The sequence below is a fragment of the Carcharodon carcharias genome, chromosome 8 (genome assembly GCF_017639515.1).
Source record: "Carcharodon carcharias isolate sCarCar2 chromosome 8, sCarCar2.pri, whole genome shotgun sequence".
Taxonomy (NCBI): Eukaryota; Metazoa; Chordata; class Chondrichthyes; order Lamniformes; family Lamnidae; genus Carcharodon; species Carcharodon carcharias.
In genome coordinates this window covers 48,652,463-48,680,191 of record NC_054474.1, presented here as the reverse complement: position 1 = coordinate 48,680,191, position 27,729 = coordinate 48,652,463, and the positions used below count along the sequence as shown (strand labels likewise).

The 27,729-nt window shown below is 39.9% G+C and overlaps 1 protein-coding gene and 2 non-coding genes across 5 annotated transcripts; 2 read left to right on the top strand and 1 right to left on the bottom strand.

Annotated features, from left to right (window-relative positions):
- Nucleotides 1-1,193: 1,193 nt before the first annotated feature.
- trnav-aac lies at nt 1,194-1,266 on the top strand. Its single transcript has one exon. It is a non-coding gene; the product is annotated as a tRNA-Val (tRNA).
- Nucleotides 1,267-1,763: 497 nt separating this feature from the next.
- On the top strand, nt 1,764-1,836 carry trnav-cac. The gene has a single exon. It is a non-coding gene; the product is annotated as a tRNA-Val (tRNA).
- Nucleotides 1,837-7,812: 5,976 nt separating this feature from the next.
- Nucleotides 7,813-27,428, bottom strand: nme5 (NME/NM23 family member 5). 3 transcript variants are annotated; one of them, XM_041193866.1, is made up of 6 exons: nt 27,143-27,428; nt 26,298-26,452; nt 23,148-23,353; nt 20,452-20,552; nt 10,464-10,582; nt 7,813-8,700 (listed from the first exon to the last, which is right to left on the bottom strand). In XM_041193866.1, exons 2-6 carry the CDS (start codon nt 26,424-26,426, stop codon nt 8,623-8,625), a joined length of 633 nt encoding a protein of 210 aa, XP_041049800.1. In that variant the 5' UTR covers nt 26,427-26,452; nt 27,143-27,428; the 3' UTR covers nt 7,813-8,622. The 3 variants fall into 3 exon arrangements, with proteins under 3 accessions (XP_041049800.1, XP_041049799.1, XP_041049798.1); XM_041193865.1 differs by having other exon boundaries at nt 26,298-26,478; nt 27,143-27,387; XM_041193864.1 differs by lacking the exon at nt 27,143-27,428 and having other exon boundaries at nt 26,298-26,976.
- Nucleotides 27,429-27,729: the final 301 nt, after the last annotated feature.

The window sequence follows — 27,729 nt, the reverse complement described above, 5'->3', positions numbered from 1 at the left end:
TACCTGAAGTAGAGATGTCAACATTGAAAATGTCAAAATAATGAGACTCGTGCAAAAAAGGGGTTCAGGAGGGGAAGGGTTAACAGAAATGCTACCAGACACAGCCAATGGAACAAAATCAACTTGTATTTTCATGTAAAACATCCCAATGCACTTCACAGGAGTGCACTCTGACAAAATTCAGTGCTATGCTCAGTCCTGAGAATTTCATGAAACCAAACTTCAAACCATTAAGACGTCCTGGAATTAAAGTGATCATCATTTCGTGGCTATTAAAAATACATGCGGAAAATGCAGAACATTGGGTCAAAGTGAACTGAACTCCTTCAGCGAGCCAACGCAGATGCAATGGACAAAATAGCCCCCTTCTGTACTGTAAAATTCAATAATTTTATAGTTCTACAACTTAAATAAACGAAACGTCACCAAGAAATTGCGTTACTAGAGACAATGCTGGCATGTTAATCTTTTTAAATGGTTAGCGATTATTCGCCACCAACCTGGTTAGGCGAGGGGAATACACAAAACTCTTAAGGGTTCCCATAACAATTTCTCGCCTGCTAACTTTGATTCTTGTTCAAAATTACACCTCCCTGACACCCTGATTCAACTGAGCTGATGCAATGATAAATGTCCTGGTGCCGACATGTGTACCGCGGGCTCTGGACATTCTCTTACTTCATTACGAGCTCAGGGAAGGGAAAAATCGCACAGCCTGAGCTCAGGAGAAATAAGTCCAATGCCAGTGCGGCAGGTGAAGGGAGGCGTTGGACTTGCTCGTGAACAATCCCAAAAGATGCCATTTTAGAAACTAACAAATGTAATAATGAAAAATTAGAAAGCTGAGAAATATTACCCGAGATCTCACAACTTAAAACTGGGCAAAGCCTGCGGTTGTCAAGAGGGAAGGTTTCTTGAGAATTGGAAAGGGGCTGGGGAAAGGGAATGAGACGGGGCGGTGAAATCATACCACAAGAGGCGGCAGATTACTCATGAAAATAGAGACATGAGGAGAGTGTCGATCGAAAGGACGGCTCCCGGCCCGTTAAGTTACATCACCGGCGGCCGTTAGGTTGAGACGCAGTTCGCGCCAGTCCTGCATCCGGGTCACGGAGTCACAATGAGGGGAGCTTGGAGTCTCCCGGATGTCGGTTGAATTGAACTGAAGATCTCGGAGAGGTGCTGCTATGTAAGTTTCCGTAGTGTAGTGGTTATCACGTTCGCCTAACACGCGAAAGGTCCCCGGTTCGAAACCGGGCGGAAACAAGTTTTTTTTGGGAGGATGTGAAAAACAATTTTAATTCAATGATTCGTCGTGTTTTTTTGCCTTTTCAATTAGAGACATTTCAAATAAAATCCAATAAAACAGCGAGAAAAATCACAAAGTCGAGTCCACCTACAATTTTGTAGACTTTCGTCATTTAAAATAATCATGAGGTGGCGTGCGGGAGCCAAAGATCATAAATTATGAATGTAGTTTTTTTTACAAAACATAAAAAGTACTTAAAGTGGGGGATTGGTGAGCATTGAAATCTCACGCCCATTATTCACTGAAAAGTGCGTTCAGTCCTGAATCATTCTCAATATTATTGCGAGACTACGGTTGACGTAGTGTTTTAGACAAAATTATGACATTCAGCAAATGCTAAAAGCCCTCAATTTAAGTCATTGATTAACTGAAACGAAGAAAAGGATGTAAACGCGATTTGAATATGACTAAGATACTTAACAAAACGACTGTCAGCAAGAGCTTGGCCATCACAGTTTCCGTAGTGTAGTGGTTATCACGTTCGCCTCACACGCGAAAGGTCCCCGGTTCGAAACCGGGCGGAAACATTTTATCACATTCTATTTTATCACAATAGTCTTATTTTACAATTAAGGTTCTTTATTTTTTTCCCCCCGAATGCTTCCCAAGTAGACTGACCAACTGATGTGATGGTACTTAAGGCATTGCATGTCAGTCATATTCACCCCCTGAAGCCGGGAGGAAAGAGTCAATCTGATTGACAATTCAGCTGCCATAAAACCCCATTGCTGCTGGTGAGCCGCTCTGCCATTCTGATTGGCTGCTAGAAGCCATGTGACACAGCAGTTTGCTACTGGGTTCCGGGCTGTGGGTGGCGGAGAAGCAGCCGGATGATTGACTGTTGCAACTTATTTCTTCCAAGTTCCAGTCCTTTTTCCACCCTGCCTTCTATCAGCAATTTACAGCTCCTTTATTTTAAGCTCCACTTCCTCCTTGCCCCAAAATCTAATCTCTCGCACCACAAATTCCAACTCCACGTAACATCGCCTCGGGTATAACATCACCGTCTCTCTCCATTATCAGCACCAAACCAGTCACGAATCGAATCGGTGGCACGCCTCAGCATTTCCAATTATTTATTAAGTTTTAAAAATAAAATGCAAAAAACCATAAATCCGAAATTGATTTTAAAATAGTCGGTGACTGTTAGGTAAATGCATCTAGCCTTCCTATGATGCTACCCTCAAAATTCCACCCAAATATCTTTAATAACAATGTATCGAGTCTATATTGGAAGGTAGCAACTTTTTGGTACACAGTATTTTACAGCATTAGGGCAAATGCCCTCAACCCGTGTTATAGTAACAATGAATTGCCGCATCTTTCAGGTTTTTCATACGATAGGTGGCGCAGCAACAATACACCTCAGCCTTTGTAATCTTTTGTGACAATTTACACATTTAAGTTCATTACAAAAATAGTGCATGGCACTATACAAAGTACAATACTGCACCACGTTACAATGTCACAGAAGAACATGAGCTTGATCAGAAAATTACATTTCATTGGCACCCAAGTTTTTGCAGAAAAGTTGCTGCCTGCAGCACTGGACTTCAACATCTCGACGCCTTCATGGCGTTGTGAACATGGATACCACAGAGATCGTATATTGCTTAAATTGATATGTTTCAGAGTGATAAGGATTCGGGAAAAAAACTTCCACCCAAGAATATATAATAAAAGCAACTTTGCAGGGAACAGATCGCCTACCGACCCACTCTTGCTATAGTTCTGTGTAATTTTATATTTATCCATATCATCTCAAACGTAGGAAAACATCAATAAATTATTCCCTCCTCTTCACCAAATGCAAGGTACCTCTTGGCAATATCAGCAGGAAGTATGAGCTCAGCTTCCACTTATATGCTTAAGAGACAACTTTACTTCCAAAATGGTTGATATGCTGCCCCTCTTCAATAAGAAGACCTGGATACAAAGAGGGTCAATTTTCTCACTGTAGCCCCATTAGCCAGAATCGCCCCCATTAACCCTGAGAACAGTAAATGTCCACTTTAAACGTACCAAGAGGTAGCCGGTGTTTCTCAATGCTGACATAATCTCTTTCCAATTTAAGGGTTTGCATATCTGGCTCCCTGGATTTATCTGTTTCAAAGGTTTATTAATGTATATCAACTAGCATTCTTCCTCCAAAAATGTATAACCTCAAATTTCTGTGCATTTAGTTTCATCCAAAATCTATCTCTTTTCCGAACCTGTCTCTCCATTTAATACCACTTACAGTACTCTTCACCCGTTCATTATGTTCTTGTCAACTACAAAATTGATTTTTTACCCTATATTTGAATTCAAACATTTTTTACATATATATATGAAGGAATTGTCCAAATGCTAACTTCCTATGTAATATCTTATAAAGCACCCTTTGAAAATTCATACATTCAATAGTGTAATTGGAGAGTTTAATAATGCAGGACTGGGTTTCAATAGTTCTCTGTTCTTAAATCTAATTCTTTTCCCAGGCAGCTATTTTGATATTGTAAATACCAATTTAATCCAAAGGATATCGCAACAAAAACGTTTTTATTTGAAATACATTGTCATCACTCATGTACCTGCTTGTAAACTGATTTTATAATTATTTCAGAATCTTAGAGTTCATTTTTACATTTTAATTTCATTAAGGTAAAATTCTAAAATAGCTATATATATAAACATATACCCTTAAGAAATAGTATTCACATTTTAAAAATTATCTAGTAATGTAGATTTAAATAAAAATATATAGTGTATTAAGACAGTTCCATTGTCAACAACTAGTATTGATATAATGCCTTTAACATTTAAAAAAATCCCAAGGCCGTTCACACAATTGCAATCATACTTATGGATGTGAGTTTCAGCAGCAGGTTTGGCAAGGGTGGATACAGGGTAAGTTATAGAAGTGGATGTAACCAGTTTCCATGATGATAAAAATAAAGGGTTGGAAGCTCAGGTCAAAGTCAAATAGAATGCCAAAATTGTGAACAGTCTGGTTCAACTCTGGCTGGGGGAAAAAATTGATTTTTTCAAAAATTCATTCACAGAATTATAGGTGTTTCTGGCAAGGTCAGCATTTATTGTCTATCCCTAATTGCCCTTGGAAAATTGGTGATTAACCACCTTCTTGAATTGCTGCAGTCTGTGTGGTGTTTGTACTCCCACAGTTCTGTAAGGTAGGAAGAATTTTGACCCAGTGACGATATATTTCCAAATCTTGATGGTGTGTGACTTAGAGAAGGAACTTGCAGGTGGTATGTTCCCTATTTCCCTTGTCCTTCTAAGTGGTGGAGGTCACAGGTTTGGGAGGTGCTACTGAAGAAGCCTTGGTGAGTTGCTGCAATGCATCTTGTAGCTAGTACACGTTGCTGCCACTGTGCACCCGTGGTGGAGGGAGTGAATGTTTAAGGTAGTGGATGGTTGCTGTTCAAGCAGGCTTTCTCCTGGATAGTGTCAAGCTTCATCAGTATTGTTTAGGCTGCACTCATCCAGGCAAATGGAGAGAATTCCATCACACTCCCAATGTTTGCCTTGTAGATGGTGGAAAGGATTTGGGAATCAGGTGGTGAACCCCTCACTGCAAACTACCCAGAATCTGACTTGGCTTTATACCTACACTATTTATATGGCTGGTTAAGTTTCTAGTCAATGGTAACCCCCAGGATGTTAATGATGAGGAATTTGACAATGGTAATGTTGTTGAATGTTAAAGGGAGATGGTTACATTCTCTCTTGTTGGAAATGGTCATTGCCTGGCACTTGTATGGCTCAAATGTTACTTGTCACTTATCAGCCCAAGGCTGAATGTTTTCCTGGTCTTGCTGAATGCGGACATGGACTACTTCAGTGAGGAGCTGTGAATGGAACTGAATACTGAAATCATCAGCAAAACATTCTACTCTGGCCCTATGATGGAGGGAAGGTCACTGATGAAGCAGCTGGAGGCAGTTGGGCTTATGACACCGGCCTGAGGGACTCCTGCAACAATGTCCTGAGGCTGAGATGATTGGCCTCCAACAATCACAACCATCTACTTTTGTGCTGCACATAACTCTCAGTCAATGGAGAGTTTCCCCTGATTCCCACTGACTTCAATTTTACTAAAGCTCCTTGAGTTAAATTCTGCCTTGATGTCAAGGGCAGTCAATCTCACCTCACTCTGGAATTCAACTTTTTTGTTCATGTTTGGTTCAAAACTGTAATGAGCTATGGAGCAGAGTGGCCCTGGCAGAATATAAACTGAGTATTGGTGGACAGGTTGTTGCTCAATAAGTGCTGCTTGATAGCACCATTGACAACACTTTCCATCATTTTGCTGGTGATTGAAAGTAAACTGATGGTGTGCTAACTGATCAAATTGGATCTCTCCTGCATTTTGTGGACAGGACATCACTGGGCAATTTTCCACTTTGTCAGATGAATACCAGTGTTGTAGATGACTGGGAAATCTTGGTTATGGGCAAGGCTAGTTCTGGAGCACAAGATTTCAGCATTGCAGCTGGAATATGGCCAAGGCACATAGCCTTTGCCATATCCTGTACCTTCAGCTGTTTCTTGATATTACCTGGAAGGAAATGAATTGGTTAAATACTGACTTCTGTACGGTGGGGACTTCAGGAGGAGGTTGAGATGGATTATCCACTCAATTTCTGGCTAAAGATGCTTGCAAATGCTACAGCCTTGTCTTCTGCACTTAGGCTAGGCTGCCGTATCACTGGGATTCAGGATGTTCAATAACCTCCTCCTCCCATTTGTTGTCTAATTACCCGCCACCATTTATGAACCTGTGGCACAGGTACAAAATTTGTGGCAAGGGAATGAAGACAATGACTTTGGTGTTCCCAATGTTTCAATATCTTCACTGCTTTTATGTTGTTCGACTGGTTGTCTAACAAACAATTCTGAATACAGCAAGGAGAGGTTCAAGGAAGTGCTGCTGGAGTATCAGAGGAGAACAATGCTGGAAGGCAGAAAAAATATAATTAATGGATATAAATATTAAAACGAGACGGGTTTGAAAGAGTCACTGGGACTTAAAGTAGATAAATTACAAGATACAGATAGTGTATATTCCATAATAGGAGGGAAGTTAATGATAAAATAGTAGATTTTAGAAACTGGAATTGTGCCAAAGAAGATGGTAAAGATCTGCCTTGCAATTACAGACCAGTCAGTTTAACTTTGGCGGTTTAACTTTTAAAAACAATTATTCTGGATTGAATTAAAAGTCATATGGAAAATTTTGGATTGATTGGGAAGAGTCTGCATGGATTTGTTAAAGAAAAATTGTGTCTAACTAACTTGGAGTTATTTTGAAGATGATAGTTGATGAGGGCAAGACCATTGATATGGTTGTATATAGACTTCCAAAAGGTGTTCGATACAGTGCCACACAACAGACTTGAGGAAAGTTATAGGTCATGGAATAAAAGGGACAGTAGCAACGTGGATACAAAATTGGCTGAGGGATAGGAAACAGAGTTATGGTTAATGGGTATTTTTTGGGCTGGAAGAAGGTTTGTAGTGGAGTTCCCCAGGGGTCAGTATTGGGACCTTTGCTTTTCCTGATATATATAAATGATCTAGATCTTGGTGTGTGGTGGACAATTTCAAAGTTTGGGAGAATTGTAAACTGTGGGGAGTACAGTGTAGAACTTCAAAAGGATGTTGACACATTGGTGGAATGGGCAGATAGGTGGCAGATGAAGTTCAATGTGGAGGAGTGTGAGGTGATACACTTTGGTACAAAGAACATGGACAGTATAATAAAGGATACATTCTAAAGGATGTGTAGGAGCAGAGAGACCTGAGTGTATTATGTACGTAAGTCATTAGAGGTGACAGGACAGGTAGAGAGAGCTGTTTCTAAAGCATACAGTATTCTAGGCCTCGTTAATAGGGGCATTTTTATGAACTTATATAAGACACTGGTTAGACCTCAGCTGGAGTATTGGGCACAGTTCTGGGCACCACACAGTAGGAAGGATGTGAATGCTTTGGAGAAAGTGCAGAAGAGGTTTACAAGAATGGTTCCAGGGATAAGACACTTTAGTTATGAAGAAAGATGGGAGAAGTCGGGACTGTTTTCCTTGGAGAGGAGAAAGTTGAGAGGAGACTTGATTGTATATGAAGAAACAGGCCAGTGCAGTTGTGTTTTACATGGAGAGGCATTGCATAAAAAAGGTGTTAATGGATCTATGCGAGGTACACCGCAGTTAGATTACTGCATGTAGTTTGGATACCCCATAATAGAAAGGATATTGGAATTATAACAAAGATGTATTGCATTTTCTCTCAGATTATACCAGCTCTGTGAGGACATAATTCTGAAAAACTTTAAAAAGTACTGATGTATTATTAGTTGGAGCAAAGATGATTAAGGGGGAAATCTAACAAGTGTTCAAAAAGTTGAAAAAGTAAATAATGAAAAAATTATTTTCACTGGTTGATGAATTGGCAACAAACAAGCATTAACCTTTGTGTTAGTACTAAAGTATAAAGAGGGATCCAAGAAAAAAATTTATTTCAAGCAAGGAATGAATATGGAATGAATTATAACAAGTTGATATATAAGCTGTGTTAATCACACTGTTTGAGAGAATTAGGTAAACACTAAAAAAAATCTTAAATAAATATACTATGGCACCATTTTGAAAAGTGTAGATGAGCAGAGGGACCTTTGTGCCCATATGCATAAATTCTTAAAGGTGCCAGGGCAAGAATGATAAAGGTTGTTAACAAAACATACGCATTACTGTGTTCATGAATAGAACATAAAAACAAAGGGGTCATATTGGAACTTTGTAAATTTCTGATTAGGTCTCAGCTGGAATATAATGGACAATTCTGGGTAGCACATTTCAGGAAAGATGTAAAGGCATAGGAAAGGGTACAAACTAGGCTTATCAAGATTTAACCGAGGAACTTCAGTTATGAGGACAGGTTTCAAAAGTTAGGGTTGTTCTCCTTGGAACAGAAAACAATAAGCGGTGATATCATGAGCAATCAGCATTTAACACAGAAATTATATTGACCTTCATCTTTCTGATCAGCAGGATGATGGGTATTAATGCTTGAGGATGCAATACAGTATTTTTCTATTTTTGCAATCCTTTTACAACATAAAAAAATACCCATAAGCTTATTTCCAATTTCATATCAAAATAATAACAACCTTAGATATGTTGAACATATTAAAATTCAAAGCCAGTTGTTTGCATTGGTCAAATTACAGTTGCAGTGCATATTTCCTGAAATTGGTAGTTGGTTTTCACTTTTCCAACAAATAAGAGTCCTTATGGTCAGAGTAGCAATTTTTATGGCTCTTCTAACAGACCTTCATGAATGTTTGGTTTGTTGGGATTGTTTGCAATCAGCCAATCTGCAAGCCAGATCTGTAAGAGAAGAGAATATATAAAATTACATTAAAAAAGTTAAATGAACTTTTTTAAACCATAGTTACTATTCATGGACATTAATATGATGCATATCAGTGTTAGGAAGTGGAGACACTTCCATCATGTTTTCGCATCTAGTTTCCCATTTTGCGCTAGGTCAGAGTACATCTCCCTCTATTTAAGGGCCAGGATTTTATGGCCCCTCCCACCTGGCAGGATATTATGGTCCCATCAAACTGAATGGAGTTTTAAACGGCTCCCCATATCTGCCAGGGGGAGACACGCCGTGGTGGGGTTGTAAAATTCTGGCCAATGTAATCTTAGAATAACATCTCTTGCTGCATCTTGTGTACTAGCCATCCTAATGGCCTTCCAGCATTAGATTGTGTATCTACTGGTAAATTGTGGTCAACTCGGCACTTTAGGCCCATGTAATCAGTAACTAAATGAAAGTGCCCAAAACACATTTCACTTAAGCCCTTGCACTCAGTTTAGAGAGGTGGTTTATATTTCATCAGGTATAAGAGAACAGTACGCAATTAAATGCTCCTTGTCTCAAAGAATAAATCCATTTAATTGATGGGCAACAGTACTTCCTTTTATGCAAATGTTGAGTAAAACATGCAAAAACATGAGTAAATTGCTAATATTCGCCATATTTACAGGGACTTTCTACATATCTTAACCCTTAAAATGATGGGGTTATTTCATAAATTGATACTGAATTGCACAAAATTTATGACAATGCAGCAGTGATTTCAAAAAGAATATTTACAGCAGCAGAGGGTAACTGGCAAGCAAGATATAATAGTGACTGTAAACGATAGGCCAAAGAGAGAAACATCAATTCCAACACAAAGCTTATTCATTTTTTAATTGAGTACTCTACTGTCTACCATGCAAAATAACTTGCATGGATTTCTTCAATAAAAAATAAACCCAGATTACACCAAGAGATTCCATATTGCAACTGTACAAAACTATTAAGACCTATACAATTAAAATGTTGCTAATTCACATGTCCATTCATTTATCCATTTAAAGATAAATCTTAGAAAAAAATTTCAAGATTAACCATCCTCAGTTGCCTCAACTAATTGTTTATGATTCAAGAGTTATCATAGAGAATGAATGTCGGGATACCATTCAACTACTGAAGAGTTATTATGGCTAAACTTGATCCTGCTCTTACTGGAAATCCACACATACTTTCCAATTAGGTCCCTGGACAGCAAGCAGAACTGGCTTATGTTTCCAATTAATTGGTTGAAACCAATTATAATGTACCTTTTTCTCCTTTCATTGTGCACAATGTTCTCACATCGAGAATTTACAATCAGCTTTCAATACATTTGCAATGCCATGAGGAACTTCATGTGAGATGCTTGCAATGTGATCCTCTCCAAATTTTCCCTCCCTTTACTTGACACTAAACTGTTTATATGGCTGCCAACAGGAGTTGCTTGGAGTTACTGCCTGTGCATTACATAGCAGGTGCAAACAACATTCTGGAACTCAATATATTACAAAGACACAAAGCATGCTTACAATTTAAAACAGATCGAAATAATGAAAACCCTCCAAAAGTGGAAAAATCCAGCATTAAGAGTTGACTTCAACAGGACACAAATTACTGAAAATTCCTTGTGTCTACTTTAACAATAGTAAAGGAAAATAATATCCTAGGTAAGCAGGAATAACTAAGTAAGCATTTAACACATATGTAAATGTAGAATATTCACTAACTGACAAGTACTTACAATAGGATCTGTGGGTTTCTGTTTGCAGAGTTTGGTCAGTCCACGCAACAATGTAGGATTTACAAATTTGCTCAGATATGTTATTGCATCCTGCCCAGTTGGAATTGGGTAAACAGTAGCTGTAAATATTGAAAAATGAATGTTTCACCTCAATATTCTTTTTAATTTGGAGTAAGGTTTTCTTTAAAAAAAATCTTGTTAGAATGTTTTCCACTTTATTGCTCCTCCTAGTGAAGCTAAGAAACTCCACAGAATTTATTTAGTTTATTGTTTTTACAGACATGATGTTTGCTAAAAGATAAATTATAAATATATAATGCTTCAAATTTTCATTCTTCTAACCACATAGTTTATAGATTTTTTTTAAAAATTATGTTCTCCCCTTATCTCTTGTGAATCATAAATTTTCCAAGTCCCAATCAAACGCAGGCTAAATCACCAGGCTTAAAAACAAAAAACTGCATATGCTGAAAATCCAAAACAAAAACAGAATTACCTGGAAAAACTCAGCAGGTCTGGCAGCATCGGCGGAGAAGAAAAGAGTTGACGTTTCGAGTCCCTTCTGTCGAAGGGTCATGAGGACTCGAAACGTCAACTCTTTTCTTCTCCGCCGATGCTGCCAGACCTGCTGAGTTTTTCCAGGTAATTCTGTTTTTGTTTTAAATCAGCAGGCTGTTCAGCTGTTGGGGGCATCACAACTAGGCCCAGAACCAGTTTTCACTTGAAAAAGTTGCACACACATTTCTAGCAGGAGTTACCGGCTGCTCATGAGTGTGGTTTTAGTCAACTGAGCCTAATCAAAGCACTTTTCGCCATCTAGCTCTGCAAGTATCAGGGTTTTAGCCTAAAATTGATGTGTGAGCATGTGATCATTAGCTGAAGCTACAGGGCTATCTGCATCATATTGGACATTCGACTATGCAATGCCATTAATAATCTGCAATGTTATTATTAAGCTATATTGTAATTAATTGAAACCAAGTAACATTCAGAAAAAAACAGGCAATTGAGATTTAAATTTTTTCTTCACCATCAATTGGCTTAAATTACAATACAATCCACTTTAGATCCCTAATTTTGTATGTAGGATCAGCATTTAATTCAAATGAAGCATTCTTTAATTTAGTTATTTGATTTTGATTAGCTAATTTTCTGTCCTGATTTTTTTTATTCCAGTAATAGTTTGATATAGATGTAACTTTGGGACTGTAAATTTGCTGACATCTGTGTGAAGTCCTCAATAATCACTCCAATTTCTCCAAATCAAAATCTTGAATTATCACATTTGTATAGACCAGAAATAACACAGCTATTTTAAAATTTAGCACATATGTGTCAAATTCTTGTTATTTTAATATAAGCCCAATTAAAGTAAACAAGTTGACAACTGATAAAATATCAGAGAAGAAAAAGAAACAGGTGCAACCCATTCAGTCCTTCGAGCCTGTTTAGTTACAAATTAACAGAATCACTTATCTGTATCTTAACTCCATCTACCATCTTTGGCTCTGTAGCCCTTAATCCCTTGCCAAGCAAAAGTCTATGCATCTCAGTTTTGAAGTTTTCAATTCACCTAGCCTCAACATTGTAAAATATCCACTGGGAAATAATGATCATAATACCACTGAATTCTATGTTCTGTTGAAAGTGACATACCCCAATCACAAACAAGAATCTTAAAAACTTAAACAAAACCAATTATATAGCTATGAGGAGAGAACTGGCTAAGGTTTATTGGAAAAATAGAATAAAAGGTATGACAGTAAATGAGCAGTAGGAAACATTTCAAGAAACAATCCAATATGTTCAACAAAAATACAATCCATTGGAAAACCAAAACTCAGCAAGAAAGACACATCCATGGCTCACTCAGGATGTTAAGGATAGTATTAGGTTAAAAGAAGAGACTTAGAATGTTGCAGAAAAAACAGTAGCTAGACTGAGGATTGGGAGTGTTTTAGAAACCAAATGGCCACAAAAAAGTTGATAAAAAGGGAAAAATTTAAATACAAGAGTAAATTAGCCAGAAATATAAAAACAGATTGTAAAAGCTTTCATAAGTATATAAAAAGGAAGAAACTGGCTCCGTTTCTTTATTCAACCCCTTGGTTGGTTGCAACAAGGTTAGTTTAAAAAGGATCCCTTCCCTCGTGAACACATTTTCCCAGTCCAAATTTATTTAGGTTTTAAAATGAACCAATTTAACCAGGCTATCTTCAGTCAAAGAAGGAGTGAGGTTATTAGTTACTAAGTGCAAGAAAAAATAATAAAAGTGCAATACATACACACAGATTAGAAATGAAGAATTGAGTCCAAAAATAAAAGTCAAAAATGATATATGAATCAGTCCTTTGGCTTGTCCATGAGGAATAGATGGTGAAAAGTTGTGGCTGTTAGGTTGGGGCAATTCTGGTAGCGCTGACTTTGGCAGTTGATTTGAAGATTCTTGGTGCTGCAGGTTAGCTGAAAGGAGCTGACCTGTTTCCTTTTCGACTGTGGTTTTGCTGACTTGTGACTTGCTTCCAGCAATCAGACAGTGTTTTTTTTACCTGCAATCGCCGGGATGCCTAGTTGGTGTTCTTCAGTTGTGACCTTCACAGTTCACACACACTAGCACGTCACACCAGCCAGCACACAGAACTAGGGTTGCAGTTGGCTTTTTTTTTAAACACCTTACCTGGTCTATTCCTGGAAGGGAAATACAAACATGTCTGTTTTCTTTTCAAACTCAGTTCATGTTCAGTCTGGGATATGACTCAGCTGGAGGTGGTTTCAGCTGAGCTGGTAATCATTTTTCCTTATCCCCACAACCACAGGAGATTACAGATCAGTTTGCATTGTATCTTTTACTTTGAAGTGCCTCTGAATAAAGTAGGCTGTGTCACACCTTTTTAGGTGCGACATTCCGTTCTCCCTGAACTAGTTGGTCAAGTAATCCATAAAGGAATTTTCCAGCAAGTGGTTACCTTACAGTCTCAGCCAGCTTTTGCTTGTATGTCCTTTTTTGAAAAAACACATGCCTTACTTAAAAGTTCAATATGTCCACAAGTAATTGGGGGAAAGGATCTGTGGTCACGACACCTGCCCACACGATGAATGAAATAAGATTCATTTTCATTTCATTACAAAAGGATAAACAAAAAATTAAATATAAACCACAAACAACACACACATTCATTCTCCTAGCCTTGGTCAATATTACTGCTTCAGTTCTAACCGGGTCTCTAAGTTCTAGACAGGCTGCCTGCAATCACATTTGATTTCCCGGCAATGTGGGTGATTTTTAGGTTGGAGAAATAAACTCCAATGGAATAACCTGGCATTCTATGTATCAAACTTTTCCACAAAGGCTACTTTTCATTTGCAGATTAGCTTGGTATCAAAGTTTCAACGTTGCTTAATCTTAAAGTCATATGCAGTGAGCACCCACAGTTTTTTGCTTTTAAACCTGTATCCATCCTTTGATGTGACATTGGGTTAAGTATCATCAATGAGGTTTGGGTGTTTTACCTGACTGTTGGCTTCCACCTTGCTAACAATAGCCAAGCTGTCCATACTGTGTTTTTCCCTGGCCCCAGGCTGTCTTCTACAAAGGCTGTTATGCTGAGTTGTCCTTATCAGGTTTAACTCTTTGCCTACCTCTGCAACCCATGAATTTCCTTGTCCAAATCCAGGCATTTTTACTGGTCTAATTGTCAGGAGGTTAGTGTGTCATGATGGGACTTCCACCTCCTGTAGGGATTCTGGGGGTTCAGGTACTTCATGTTTAGTAAGTTTTTCATCAACACTGTTCTGGTTGAGAACTAAAGCATGTTTGGTTTTGTCTGGTTTACCAAGGCTAGCCCCTGCATGGGTTTCCTTATCTCCACAAATTTTGCCTACTTTAGGGTCAAGGGTCCTCTCTTCCTTTTTTTTTGTTTAGGAGGGCGTCTTCCCCTAAAGTGTCCCACATGCTCAGGGACACTACTGCCCTCGGGTGGAGGTTCAGCTCTTGCTGCACTGCCCTGCATCTCATCAACTAGATGAGACATCTCCCTCACTATCTGCAAGTCTACTTGAAACCCTCTTTGTTCTCCCTCTAAAGTTGGAAAAATGATGCGGATTCACCAGGCCTCCTGCTCAAGCAGCAGGGGTGCAGGCTTCTGGCCAGGTCTGGGGACTTTCTGTGCCCCTATTTACCTCCAGCGAGAAGGATTTTGCTAGCCCTTCGTCGGCTGCATCTCCTCCAACCTTGGCCGCTCCCATCCAGCCTTTTTTCTTTCCCCGGCTCCTCAACAGAGTTCTGCCCACTTGTTTTGGATGCATGGGAGTTAACTGCAGCACTCGCTCTGCCTTTGGGATGATGGCAAGCATGGGCTTGCTCACAGGGCAATGACCTCCCACTGTAGTTACTGTAGGGGAAGGCCAATCCCTATTCGGTCCCACGTCCTCCGGGGCACCCTGGTTCTCATGAGGCTAGCTAGCTTTTACTTCTCTGCCATGTGGCTCTTTGACTCTGAGGCAGCTCCCTCACGATCAACCTTTCTGTTTGGGAACTCCCCCTGTCCCTATTTAATCCTGCAAAAAATGTGCCAACTAACTCAATTTTCACGTCAATCTCTTTACCTGTTTTAAATTCCACTGGTCTCTTCTTGACCCTCATTAACTTTACAGACCTAACCTTGGCCTTTTTAAATTCAAGAAGCTGCTTCTTAACTACCTGAACCCTCACTGGTTCTATCACCTCCTTTCAGGCCCCTGAACACTCTCCAACTCTCTGCAGATTTTGCCTGAGCGTTCCCTGCCTCTTTGATTGCGAGTAGCCCTTGCCTGCCTACTCCAATGAACCATTCTGGATTCCCTGTATTCCTACAGGTCCCGGCTGGCTTCCTCCAGCCCTTGCAGCTTCTTTTGACTCTTGATTTTTCCCGACTGCTCGCGAGTATTATTTTACAGGATGCCGAGGAGGCCTCAATCTCCCTTTCCAATTCATGCAGTCTTCTTTGGAAAGCTTCCTCCCTCTCCCTTTGTCTTTCCTGCCCCTCTTTCATTCTCTTTGGAAAGCTTCCTCTTTCCTTCTCTCTTTTCAGAAATTATAATGTCTGCTGCTCCAATTTTAATCTCTCTACTGCTACTCTATCCATTTCATCGTCCTCAATTTCCACCTGTAGACTGCTGGCCAACCCTTTTAAGATTTCTGGTTTTCTAGCTTTCGGGCAAAATTCTAATCCTAAGTGTCCCACTAAATCTTTGAACTGTTCGAGGGACAGAACTTTTAAATCCTCAAAAGTAACTTCCCTTAATTCTCCTAGAAAAGCACTGGCCTCAAATGTGGACATTTTTATATTTTAATAGTGCAGACTCAAGAAAGCCTTTTTGCAGTTTTAAAAATTGGTTTCAAAGGAACAATTACTTTCCCCACTCTAATTCATTTGTTATGCCTGTGGGAACAATCCCGGCATCGAGCCCCCAGTCTGCTAAATTGCCAGATGAGATCCCTAATTTGTCACTATCAGTCCCCAGGTGAGGTTCCCCCAACTTGTTATGATCCCAGACAAGGTACCACAAATCCCAGGTGAGGAAGAATGAACTGGCTCCTTTGTTTATTCAACCCCCTCGGTTGGTCACAACAAGATTAATTTAAAAAGGATCCCTTCCCTCATGGATACCACTTCCCAGTTCAAATGAATTTATGTTTTAAAAAGAGCCAATTTAACCAGGGTTTCTTGAGTCAAAGGAAGAGTGAGTTTATTAGTTACTAAACGTGAGAAAAAAATAATAAAAATGCAACACACATACACAAAGATTAGAAATGAGAAATTGAGACCAAAAATAGCTTGTCTATGAGGAATAGATGGTGAAACGCTGCAGATGTTTAGTTGAGGTGATTCCGGTAGAGCTGACTTTGGCAGTTGAGCAATTGGTAAATGATTTTGGGTTCTACAGGTTAGCTTAAAGGAGTTGTCCTTTCTTCTTTTCAGCTGTGGCTTTGCCAACTTGTGACTTGCTTCCAGCAATCAGAGCAAAAGAGAGAGATGTTGTACCTGCAAATGGCAGAGATGTACATGTGCGCACATGCACCCCCCACCCTCCCCCTCGAGTTGCAGTTGGCTTTTTTTTAAAAAAAACACCTTTCCTTGTGTATTCATGGAAGGGAAAAACAAACATGTCTTTCGCCCAGATCTGTTTTCATTTCTAACTCAGTCCATGTTCATAGTCTGGGATATAACTCAACAGGAGGTGGTTTCAGCTGAGATGGTAATCATTTTTCTATTATCGCCACAACCATAGGAGATTACAGTTCAGTTTACATTGCATCTTTTCCTTTGAAGTGCCTCTGTCTGAAGTAGGCTGTGTCACACCTTTCATGTGCAACATTTTGTTCTCTCTAAACTAGTTGGTCAAGTAACCCACATAGGAATTTTCCAGCAGGCGGTTTCCTTACAGTCTCAGACAGCTTTTGCTTGTACGTCCTTTTTTTTAAAAAAACACATGTCTTACTTAAAAATTCAATATGTCTGTAAGTAATTCAGGGATAGGATCCGTGCTCATGATAGCTGCCACACAAACAATAGGCAAGGTGAGAGGATGTACTATACAGCGTTCTGCTATATATTTGAAGGCAGGAGGGCGTATAAAATAAAACAGATAACCAGCCCACTTCCTTCCCGCCCACCCTTGAGGTTTCCCCTATATTAAGGTGAGAGGGTAAGTCGTCAGCCAACCTGCCCACCCTTAGGCCTATTGAGGTCCTTAAGTTACAATTAAAGGCCACTTAAAGGCCTCTTTTTGCCTCCGCCTCCATAAAACAATGGTTGGGGGGAAGACAGAAGGAAAGCCTGCTACTTTCCCAACTTCAGGTAAAAGATGGGAAGGTCCCATGTTCCCATCGGGGGCAATGCCCAAGATTGGACCCCCCCCCCCCAAACTCTAAAACCTCAACCACCTTTTACTAGGGTCCCCAATTCCTTCCTGACAAAAACCATGGACTAACCTATCAGTCTGGAATCCATCAATTTTCTTCTCAAGACTCCTTTGTAGACCCAGCAGTGTCCACTACTGTGTTATGGCACTGCTGGGACTACTCAGCTGCCAATCAGATTGGCCGGCAGCTCGAAGGCAGGATTTCTCATTCCTGAGGGGCAGATGTCGCACTCTCAACTTGTTAAGGCCACCCAAGTCTATTACCAGTGTGGGGTAGCCCTTTTTAAAGTCAGCAAGCTGCTAACCAACTTTTCTACAGGGGGGGGGGCGGACTCATGGAGTTGGGGGTAACATGGATAGAAGATTGGTTGACAGACAGGAAGCAGGGAGAAGGCATAAACGGGGGATTTTCAAGTTGGTAGGCTGTAACCAGTGGCGTGCCACATGAATCATTGCTGGGGCCCCAGCTATATACAATCTATATTAATGACCTGCATGAAGAGACAGAGAGCAATGTATGTATGTAAGTTTGCTAATGATACAAAGCTAAGTGGAAAGGTAAGCTGTGAGCAGGACAGAGAGGCTACAAAGAGATGTGGGCAGGTTAACTGAGTGGGCAACAAGATGCCAGATAGAGCATAATGTAGCGAAGTGTGAAGTTATTCACTTTGGTCGTAAGAATAGAAAAGTAGAACATTTTTGAAAAGATGTCAAACTTGTAAACGTTGGTGTTCAAAGAGACTTGGGTGTGCTCATACAAGGAAGGCAGAAAGTTAGCATGAAAGTCAAAGTCAGCAAGCACTTAGGAAGGCAAATGCATTTTGGGCTTTATTGCAAGAGGATTGGAGTACAAGAATAAAAAAGTCTTGCTACAGTTGTACAGGGTTTTGGTGAGATGATATCTGGAATACTGTGTGCAGTTTTAGTCTCCATATTTAAGAAAGGACATACTTGCATTGGAGGCGTTACAGCAAAGGTTCACTAGATTGGTCACTGGGATGAAGGGGTTGTCCTATGATAAGAACTGAGTAAATTGGGTATATATTCTGTGGAATTTAGAAGAACGAGAGGTGATCTTATTGAGAAATACAAGATTCTGAAGGGGCTTGATAGGCTAGATGCTGACAGTTTATTTCCGCTGGGCGGGGAATCTAAACCAGGAGCATCTTCTCAGGATAAGGTGCCAATCACTTAGGACTGAGGTGAGGAGAAATTACTTCACTCAGTTGTGAATCTTTGGAATTCTCTACCCGAGGGTTGTGCATGCTCTATCACTGAATACATTTAAGGCTAGGACAGAAAGATTTTTGGTCTCTCAAGGAATCCAGGGATATGTGGAGCAGGCAGGAAAGTGGAATTAAAGCCCAAAATCAGCTATCATATTGAATGGCAGAGCAGGCTCGACAAGCCATTTGGTCTACTCCTGTCCCATTTCTTGTGTTCTTATATTCAACATTGCTTTTTTGAGGGGTTATTTGAGCATGCGGAGGGGTGGAGGAGTGTGTTCCAGGTTTCCACTACTGCAGAATATACAAGCAGATTGGGGGAGTTTTTGATTTCAGTGCAAATTGCATCCATTTTAAAACACATTTTCCCCCCCACAAGCCTGTGTCTTTCTGCCCAACCTAATCCATATATTGTTAAATGCAAAATCTGCCATGAACATGCTTAATCTGGCAGTGTTTTAAAAAATAATTACTTTAAAAAAATGTTTTAAAATATATTCCTAGATTATACTTAAGTATGATACTACATCAACACCCAAATCTCACAGCTTGCACAAACAAATGACAATCTATTCAACCATTTCAGTCATAACAGCCAAACTGATTGCGTGACACTCACTGAAATACTTATATCTCTTGTAAGACGCGATGGTGCAAAGAGATACATCTTGCCCTGCTCTGAAGTTGCAGTTGTGGCAACAGGTAATGAGGATTTTCTTAAAGAGGTGCAGGCACATTAGTCATTGCTGAAGTTCGTTTAGAAGAATTGCTCCCTGAACAATCGGAGCAGATATAGCTCCTGTTAAGTGCCTTTCTCCACCACCCCCTCCCTCTTCCAGCAGCTTGTCTTGCACTGTACAGCCACTGTTCATTCTCACCAAGTTGTGTTTGTATTCCAAGGAGCATGTCTACTGGTGCACCCATGTCTGAGAGAAACTGCTTTATACAGAAGTCTTGAAATAAGTAAAAACACCTTCAGCACCTATCATATCACTCCCTGCTAGACCTTTTCAATTTTAAACAATTAAAGAAAGCACCAAATACTTTTAGAATCAAAGCAACAGCTCGAAGAAATCAACAAGGAACTTAACTGAAAATAGCTATAGTTTCTTTAAATATTACTGGTAGGAAAGGCATGCTAACGCACTCACCAACATAGTGGCCAGTGCAATTTTCCCCAAGAAGTGCATGCAGGCTGGGGAGCACTATTTTGGAGCTCTAAGAGCATACAGTCCCAAAAAGAGGGCACAAATGATTCTAAACATCTGCAATGTTTTGCTCTTCTACCTTGAAGTTGTGCCAATGCAGTTTATTTGCACTGCTTCTTGTGATGGATCCAAGTTGGTTTCTTTCTGATCTTTTTAAGACATAAATACAAAAAGAAAATTAAAATGGAAGTGAAGTCATTTGATAGTGAATTGAAAGACCAATGCAATGTCCTTCTCCTCCCAGTTTGTTCCTGAGTCAAGTGCTAAAGTTTGTAGGCTACACAAGATTGCAGGTAGCTCTGCCATTCACCCATTTTACACAGATTTTACAACAATATGAATGACAGACCAAGGAAACCTGAGCATGCATTTTTACTGAAAGACAAGAGCAGTGTAACTTATTTTGGGGAAACTGTACACATGTTTTTATGAAACCTTATCAGTTTTTGTAGGACTTTTAATCAGAGCTCGTCTTCACAGCTCTCGTGTAACATTTTATTCAGATGAAATAATTTGGGTTATTTTGCTTGTCGTTTTGCACCAAGAGATTAGGGGAGAGATAAAATGGGACCACACCTGCCATTACGTGCATTAAAGAAAAGTGGGATTAGAAATTGTAAATAGCAATAGCCTTACAGATTAAAGACTCACCGTCAGGAAAAATAAACTGAATTTCCCTCTCTGCCGCAGAAGAGGTCTCACTACCATGTACAGCATTCCTAAGCGCATCCGTCCCATATAGCGATCTTAAACTGGAACAGGCAGACAAAGTAGGTCAAATGGATCATATACATTTTGCTAGCATTTTATAAGTAAAACTGCAGCACTCTTAACATCACTTTTTAAATATAAAATGTATTAAGCATCCATTTTCACACCACTTCTCCTGGTGAGGGTCACAGTGGCAGTAAGCTGAGCAAGACTTCCCCTTTCCTCAGCCACAGGCTCAAGCTCCTCCTGGGGGATTGCCAGGTGTTCCCAGGCCAGCCGAGAGAAAAAAGCAAAATACTGCGGATGCTGGAAATCTGAAACAAAAACAAAAATTGCTGGAAAAACTCAGCAGGTCTGACCGCATCTGTGGAGAGAAAGACAGTTAACTTTTCGAGTCTGTATGAATCTTCTTCAGAACTAGAGAGAAGTAAAAATGTGGTGAAATATATACTCTAAGTGGGGTGGGACAGGTGAAGCTGGATAGAAGGCCAGCGATAGGTGGGGATGTAATCTCTCCAGTGTGTCCTGGGTCGGCCTCAAGGTCTCCACCCAGTGGCCATGCCCGGTACAGCTCCAGTGGGAGCCTAACAGGAGGCATCCTTCTCAGATGCCTGAACCACCTCAACTAGCCCCTCTTGATCCAGAGGAGCAGCAACTCTACTCTGAGGCTCTCCTGGATTGCCGAACTCCTCACCCCGTCAGAGAGTACATCCAGCAACCCTTTGGAGAAACCTCATTTCCACTGCTTGTACCCGCAATCTTATCCTTTCGGTCATAACCCACAGTTCATGACCATAGTTGAGGATGAGGACGTAGATCGACCGGTAAACCAAGAGCTTCGTCCTAAAACTCAGCTCCTGCTTCACCACTTGTTAGAGCACCCACAGAACTGCAGCCGCCGCATTATCTCAAGCTGTCTCCGCCATCGGTCACGAACAAGATCCCGAGATACTTGAACTCTTCCACAAAGGGAAGCTGTTTCCCCCACTCAACTGGAGAGAGCAACACACCCTTTTCCGGGACAGATCCATGACCACAGGTTTGGAGGTGCTGACCTGCAAACCCAGCTGCGTCACACTCGCCAGGTAAACATTCGAGTGCACACTGGAGATCACAGTCAGATGAGGCGAGAAGCACAACATCACCTACAAACAATGGAAATGCCACCCTCAAGCCCCCAAACTGGATACTCTCCATTACCTTGGCTGTGCCTTGATATTCTGTTAACAGGAGTGGAAACTAGATGCACCTTGAATGAATTTGACTTAACTCCGAGAATGCGGATGCAACTGTTGCTCCACGAATAGAGGGACCTGATAGCATGCTGAAGCAGCACCAGCACCTCGTGTATTAAGTATATTGTCACAAAAGTATAATAATTCTCATAATATTATTGTGATTTATTATAAAAGTAGGGGGTGTATGTGTGTCTGTTAATTGAGTTGGAGGCTTTGACTCATAAAAAGCTAGGTTTGAAATACTAAATATGTAAACATGACTGAAGTTTACAAACGTGAGGGGAGGAGAATTTGCATTTTTAGACATATCAGAGTAGTTTGAATTTCAAAGAGATGGTAGGATATTACACTTAGCCAGAGAAGCTAGGCCAAGCAGTGTGTTTATTTTACCTAAAGGTTATTGACAATATTAGTGCCATGAATAGATTTAGATTGAGAAAAGTAAAGATCCAAAGACATATTGAAACAATGAAATTTGCATTAGAAGGGAGAAACATGTAGAGAGAGAGAGAGAGAGAGAGAGAGAGAGAGAGAGAGAAAGGCATTGTAAGATCTACCAGAAGTGTGAAAAGCCTCCAGTAGTTGTTCATTAAGCTGCTATCTATGGAAACTGAAGCTGGGAAAAGCTATTTTCAATTCTACTGTCCAGGGTATTGTGTTAACTGGCTGGAATCTATTTAAAATCTATTTTTTTTGTTAACTATTGCCTTAACGGGGGTATAACTGGAAGCCAGATTAATTAGGGGTTTTAGCAGTTATTATAATAGTAATTTGTAGAACTATGTATGTGCTTGAAATCTTTTTTGTTATTAAATGTTTAATTTAGTTTTGTAAAAAAATTGAGTCTTGGTGGACTTATTACTACTGAATTCAGGGCATGCACCCCGAAATAAAATTGCAAAATCAAGTTTCCCTCATGGATCTGATCTGCCTAGCACACATCTGCTGCATCAAAGCAATATCAATTGTTAAAAAATTTATTGAAGCTGCTCGGTTGTTATGATAAAGCTTTCACCTAATGACAAAAGCTTTTGATTTAAAATTCACAAAATTAGGCATTTGGGACACCCAAACCTAGTGTGCAACAATTGAAAACATGTGTATGCATTTAGCCCACTCAGTCCTCTGATTTCAGAAACAGGTTGAGAGAGAAGGAATCTTAACCTATCCTTTACTCAGTGGCAAACTGATAGGATCAGATCAGCTACCCATTTTACTTTCCAGACTGGTCCTTCAGATAAAAATTCCGCCCCTCCACCACGGCCCCCCCGGCCCCACTCTCAACTCCCACAAAGCAGCTCCACCATAGTGAAAGATAAAATTGTGTCCTAACAGGGTATTGCCACTATAGTCAGACATTGATTTGCTACACACACCCTAGTTTCTGAGAACACTCACCTGCCTGGATGAGTTTCTTTTGCTTTTACACTATTTGCAGGTCCAATCAACTCCCTCCAGTATTCTACAGCTTGATGTCTGGCAATAACCATGGCAATAGTTGGTCCAGAGCTCATGAATGCTGTTAAACTGGGAAAGAACATTGTTCCATAATGTGCAGCATAAATATCGCTGCACAGCTCTGGACTTAAATATACTTTCCGTTTCTGCAATGGGAAAAAAATTTCAGTTCAATATCATACATTAATTCAAAATTTTAAAATACATATTAATAATTTTTTTCAGCAATATAAATTCTTGTTGAATTTAAATTTGAGTTGGATTTGTAAACAGCAAAATATGTGCAAACTATCCCCTCTTTCCTTAACTCAATTTCAAACTCAACTCATTTTTTGTAAAAATAATAATTTTTCATATCTCAGAACAATGATAACACGCTACTTTGAACAAATAAAAAATGAAATGGCCATTAGCACCTGTCCCATCTGATGATAAAGTAAGTTTGGATCTAATTATTTCCCTAATCCAATAAATTTTGAGCAAACTGATGTCCTTCAATCTATGTCATAATGAAGGATTCATTGACTGCTCCGAGCAATAGCTATTCTCTATTAAGTGTTTCAAGTCCTGCTGAGGTTTCAACGGTTTTGTCTTTTCCTCCAGCCCACACCCTATGCACCTTTGATTTCCTGATTTGTATTCTACCCAACACTGCAGCCACTGTGTACAGGCCTATAAACCTCTCCTACCAATCTCTTCTGCCCTTTGGTGTTTCTTAGTTCCGACAAAAAGGAGATCACCATCTTTTTGGTTTGTAAAAGGCCCTGCCCTTCCTTTAACTAGCCTTTGTCTAAAAGATTTTTGTGTTCCCTTTTAAGTACAGTGCTAATCTATTTTCCTCCACCCTCTTTGTTCTTTGTTTCTTTCTTAGATTTTCTCAGTACATTCTGTATTCAGCTTGGTTCTCTAATGTATTTTGAACCTTTTACAGGTATTTGTCCTAAGCCCCCCTTTCCTCTTTCATTTAAATATCTATATCTTCAGTCATCCTGGAAGCTCCAGCTTTGGATGCCTTTCCCTTCACCTCATGGAAATGTGTCTATTCTGTACCCAAGCTATTTCCACTGTGAAGGCCTGACACTGTTCCTTAACTGCTTTGCCTACCAATGTTTGATTCCAACCTACCTAGGCCAGCTCCTCTTTCAACTTGCTGAAATGAGTCCATCTACATTTAAATATTTTCACACACGTTCTTTATCCTTTCCCATAATTATTAAATGATATTCTGATCAATGTTCCCAAATGCACCCCACTGAAACATGCTCCACTTCTGCTCTTCCCCAGAATTAGATCTAGCAATTCTTCCTTCCTGATTGGGTTAGAAACACACTGATCAAGGTTTCCTTGTACACATTTCAAGAATTCCTCCCCTTCTTTGCCCTTTCGTTGTTACTATCCCAGTCTATATTGGAATAATTGGCACCCACATTGTTATTCTATAGTTCTTGCATCTTTCTGTAATTTGCCTGCAAATTTGCTCCTCCATCTTCTTCCCACTATTTTGTGACATGAAGTATACACCCATTACTGTAATAACTCTTCAACTGTTGCTTAATTCTAACCAAATAGTTTCTCTCTCTGGCCCTACAATTATATCAACACTCTCCAGTGCTATAATAGCTTAGCTGATCAATTCTGCCACTCTCCCTCCTTTTTTCCTTCCATATCCTTCCTGAATATCTCATAGCCATGAAAATTAAGTTCCCAAAACTCCCCTTCTTTGAGCTAGGTCCATTATTGTCACTATAATCATAGATCCACGTGACCAACTTGTGTCTGCAGCTCACCAAGCTTATTTACCACACTACATGAATTTAAGTATCGCATTCCAACCCCACATTAGACTGCCTTGCATTTACCCATTGTCACAAAACTATAATAAACCATAATAATATTACGAAAATTATAAAGCAGGTTTATGGGTGTGCATGTAGATGGTTTTCTCAGTGTGATTTTATTAAATTAGAGTCAGATAGGCTTCAAGCTTGAAATTATCAAAAGTAGTTAGGGATAAAAGGCATTTGAAACGCTAATGAGTAAACACGGATGAGGTATTAGCATGTAGGATGTGAAGGAAATTTGCATTTTTAGATAAGCGAAGGAGTTGTTTGGGTTTCAAAGGGATGTTAGGACGTTTACAACTAACAAGATAAATAGGGCAAGGTTGCTATGTTTATTTTTCCCAAAAGGTACTGACTATATTGGCAACATTAAAGATTTTTTATCTCTTGGGAAAAGTACACTTCCAAAGACATATAGAATAATGGAATTTACAGATTAAAGAGAGAAACTTATATAAAGCAGGAAGGAAAGTGATGTTGTGGGGCCCATATAAGATCTAACAGGGGTGTGGGAAACAGCCTTGGGGAAGCCTCCCGCCATGTTTGCAAAAACCTGCTGTGTCCAGTAACTAAAGTTGGAGACAATCCTTTGGCATTCTGTTGAGTGGGTGCTGTGGTAAATTAACTAACTTGCTATTTAAGATCTACTTTGAACTATTGCCTTAAAAGGGGTGTATAGTTGGGAGTCAGTTTAATTAGGAATTTTGGGATTTATAATATTAAGTAACTGTAATCTTAGGTATGTGCTTGAATTATTTTTTTTTTGTTAATAAATGTTTTAACTTAGTTTTTAAAATCTCTAAAGGTGTTGGCGGGCTCATTACTTCTGAATTCAGTGCGCAATAGGGAATACTTTCGTACACTTCCCTCCAGAGTGAACAACAACCATTCACCACTACCACCAGTCTGCTTCTATCTTTCAGCCAAACGTTTCAGGAAAGCAGATACTGTGGCAAACTCCAGAAAAACCTGTCCATGTCTTACCCTATGGCAGTAGTTTCCTCTATATTTTTGGTATTTAACAACACCAGTGAAACAAAATCGCGAATAATAAACTGAACTCAGCTTTTTTTTGTTCAACGATAAAAGACATAAATCAACCACCCCATAACTGAAACTAATAATGCTGTAAAACATTAAAACTCGGAATTCTAATTTACAGTGTTTTGTATAGGGCTGTAAAAGTTGCATTGACTAGCGGGAGATACAATGATACAAGATATTGCCCAATAGAAACCACACAGCCTACTTGAACAATGGTGAACCCCGATCGGAAAATGATCTCTTCGATTTCGTTCGCGTTGTCAATGGCGTCGGGTTTGATCAGGGCCAGTGTCCTCTCCACATACACCTCTGCTGCAGACTGAGCTTCCTCCATAATTCACTCCCTTTCAAGCGAAATTCCTAAAAAAAATACTGCGCATGGGGCACTGCAGCAAGAAAATGAAAACTCTATTCTAGAATGATTTTTTACTCTTATTTGTGTTCGCGAGTACAAAAGCGTTCTAAAGCACTGCACTAATCTTCCCCATTTTCCTTCTGGTGTTGTTTGGGCTGCTCTGGTTGCTAAGGAGCACGTGTGTATGTCCCTCTCCCAGGAGACTTTGCAGAAGCAACCTACCTCTGATACCAATTTATATTTAGTGCAGGTTATTTTAGAATTAATATCCTACTAGGGTAAAACGCTCTGCTAATCTGCAATGTGTTGTAATTAAATCGTAATGACGGTAGGAAATCTTAGTGTTGTCATTGGGCAACTTTTGAGTGGCTCCTCTAAGTGAACAGTCAGGCTTCCACTAAACTCAAAAGATCAATCTCTAGAAACTCAAATTTTTAGCGTGGGAATGTAAATTCTACCGCACGTGTTTGAGATCGGTTGAAATATTAAAATACTTACCTCAATGGAATGTTTTGAAATAATGGTTATTTTGGCCAAATATTTAAGCAATTTACTATTCTTAAGCCTCCAACTCTGATATGCACTGAGCTGTTTACAGTAGCTGCTACTTGACACCGAGTTTATTCACCCGACTTCTAACCTGTTGTTACACGGTAGCTAGCTAAATTGGTGGGGCACAGGACGTGGATCGCTACCTCGATGTGGTGGAGAGGGTTGTGCGCTCCGACGATCTCCCGAGCGATTCCTTCGGAAGCTCCTTGCTGGTAAGAGAACCCATCGTGGCAAAGACCGAGAGAGATGCCAGACAAAGTCCTCAACGGCAGAATAGGCGAAGGAAGACTGTGCGTCTCAGCCTCTGCGAAGGCGAAAGAAAGCTGCAGTAGGAAGTGGTTGGACACATCGAAATCTGACCACTAGCCCGTGTGGACAATGACAATGGCCCAAGGTCCCCACGTTAAACAAAGTCACACGCAAGATTCTACGGAGGGGGGGGGGGTGGGGGAAGAGAAGAGAGAGAATATTTCCTACAGTTCACACACTGTGGGCTGTGGTATTGTTAATTCATTGGTGTATAAATGTCTTGGAAACAATCTACATATCCCTCGATTAAATCACAAACTATCCTAACTTAAATCACCTTTCACCCTTTACTCATCATTTGCAAGGTTCCTGGAATGCTCTATCAGCTTCGTAGAACTACAGCAATTATAGAAGACCCATCACCACCTTCACAGGGTCTAGAGGTGGGAAATAAATGCAGCCTTGGCAGCATCACCCACAC

What these genes read in the sequence shown, in the direction of transcription:
- nme5 (XM_041193866.1), bottom strand. Translation starts at nt 26,426, where the DNA reads ATGGAGGAAGCTCAGTCTGCAGCAGAGGTGTATGTGGAGAGGACACTG. An exon ending in AAAGAAACTCATCCAGGCAG is followed by an intron (nt 20,553 to 23,147) that starts GTGAGTGTTCTC and finishes TGCCTGTTCCAG; the next exon opens with TTTAAGATCGCTATATGGGA. An exon ending in TCAGTTTATTTTTCCTGACG is followed by an intron (nt 10,583 to 20,451) that starts GTGAGTCTTTAA and finishes CAATATTTACAG; the next exon opens with CTACTGTTTACCCAATTCCA.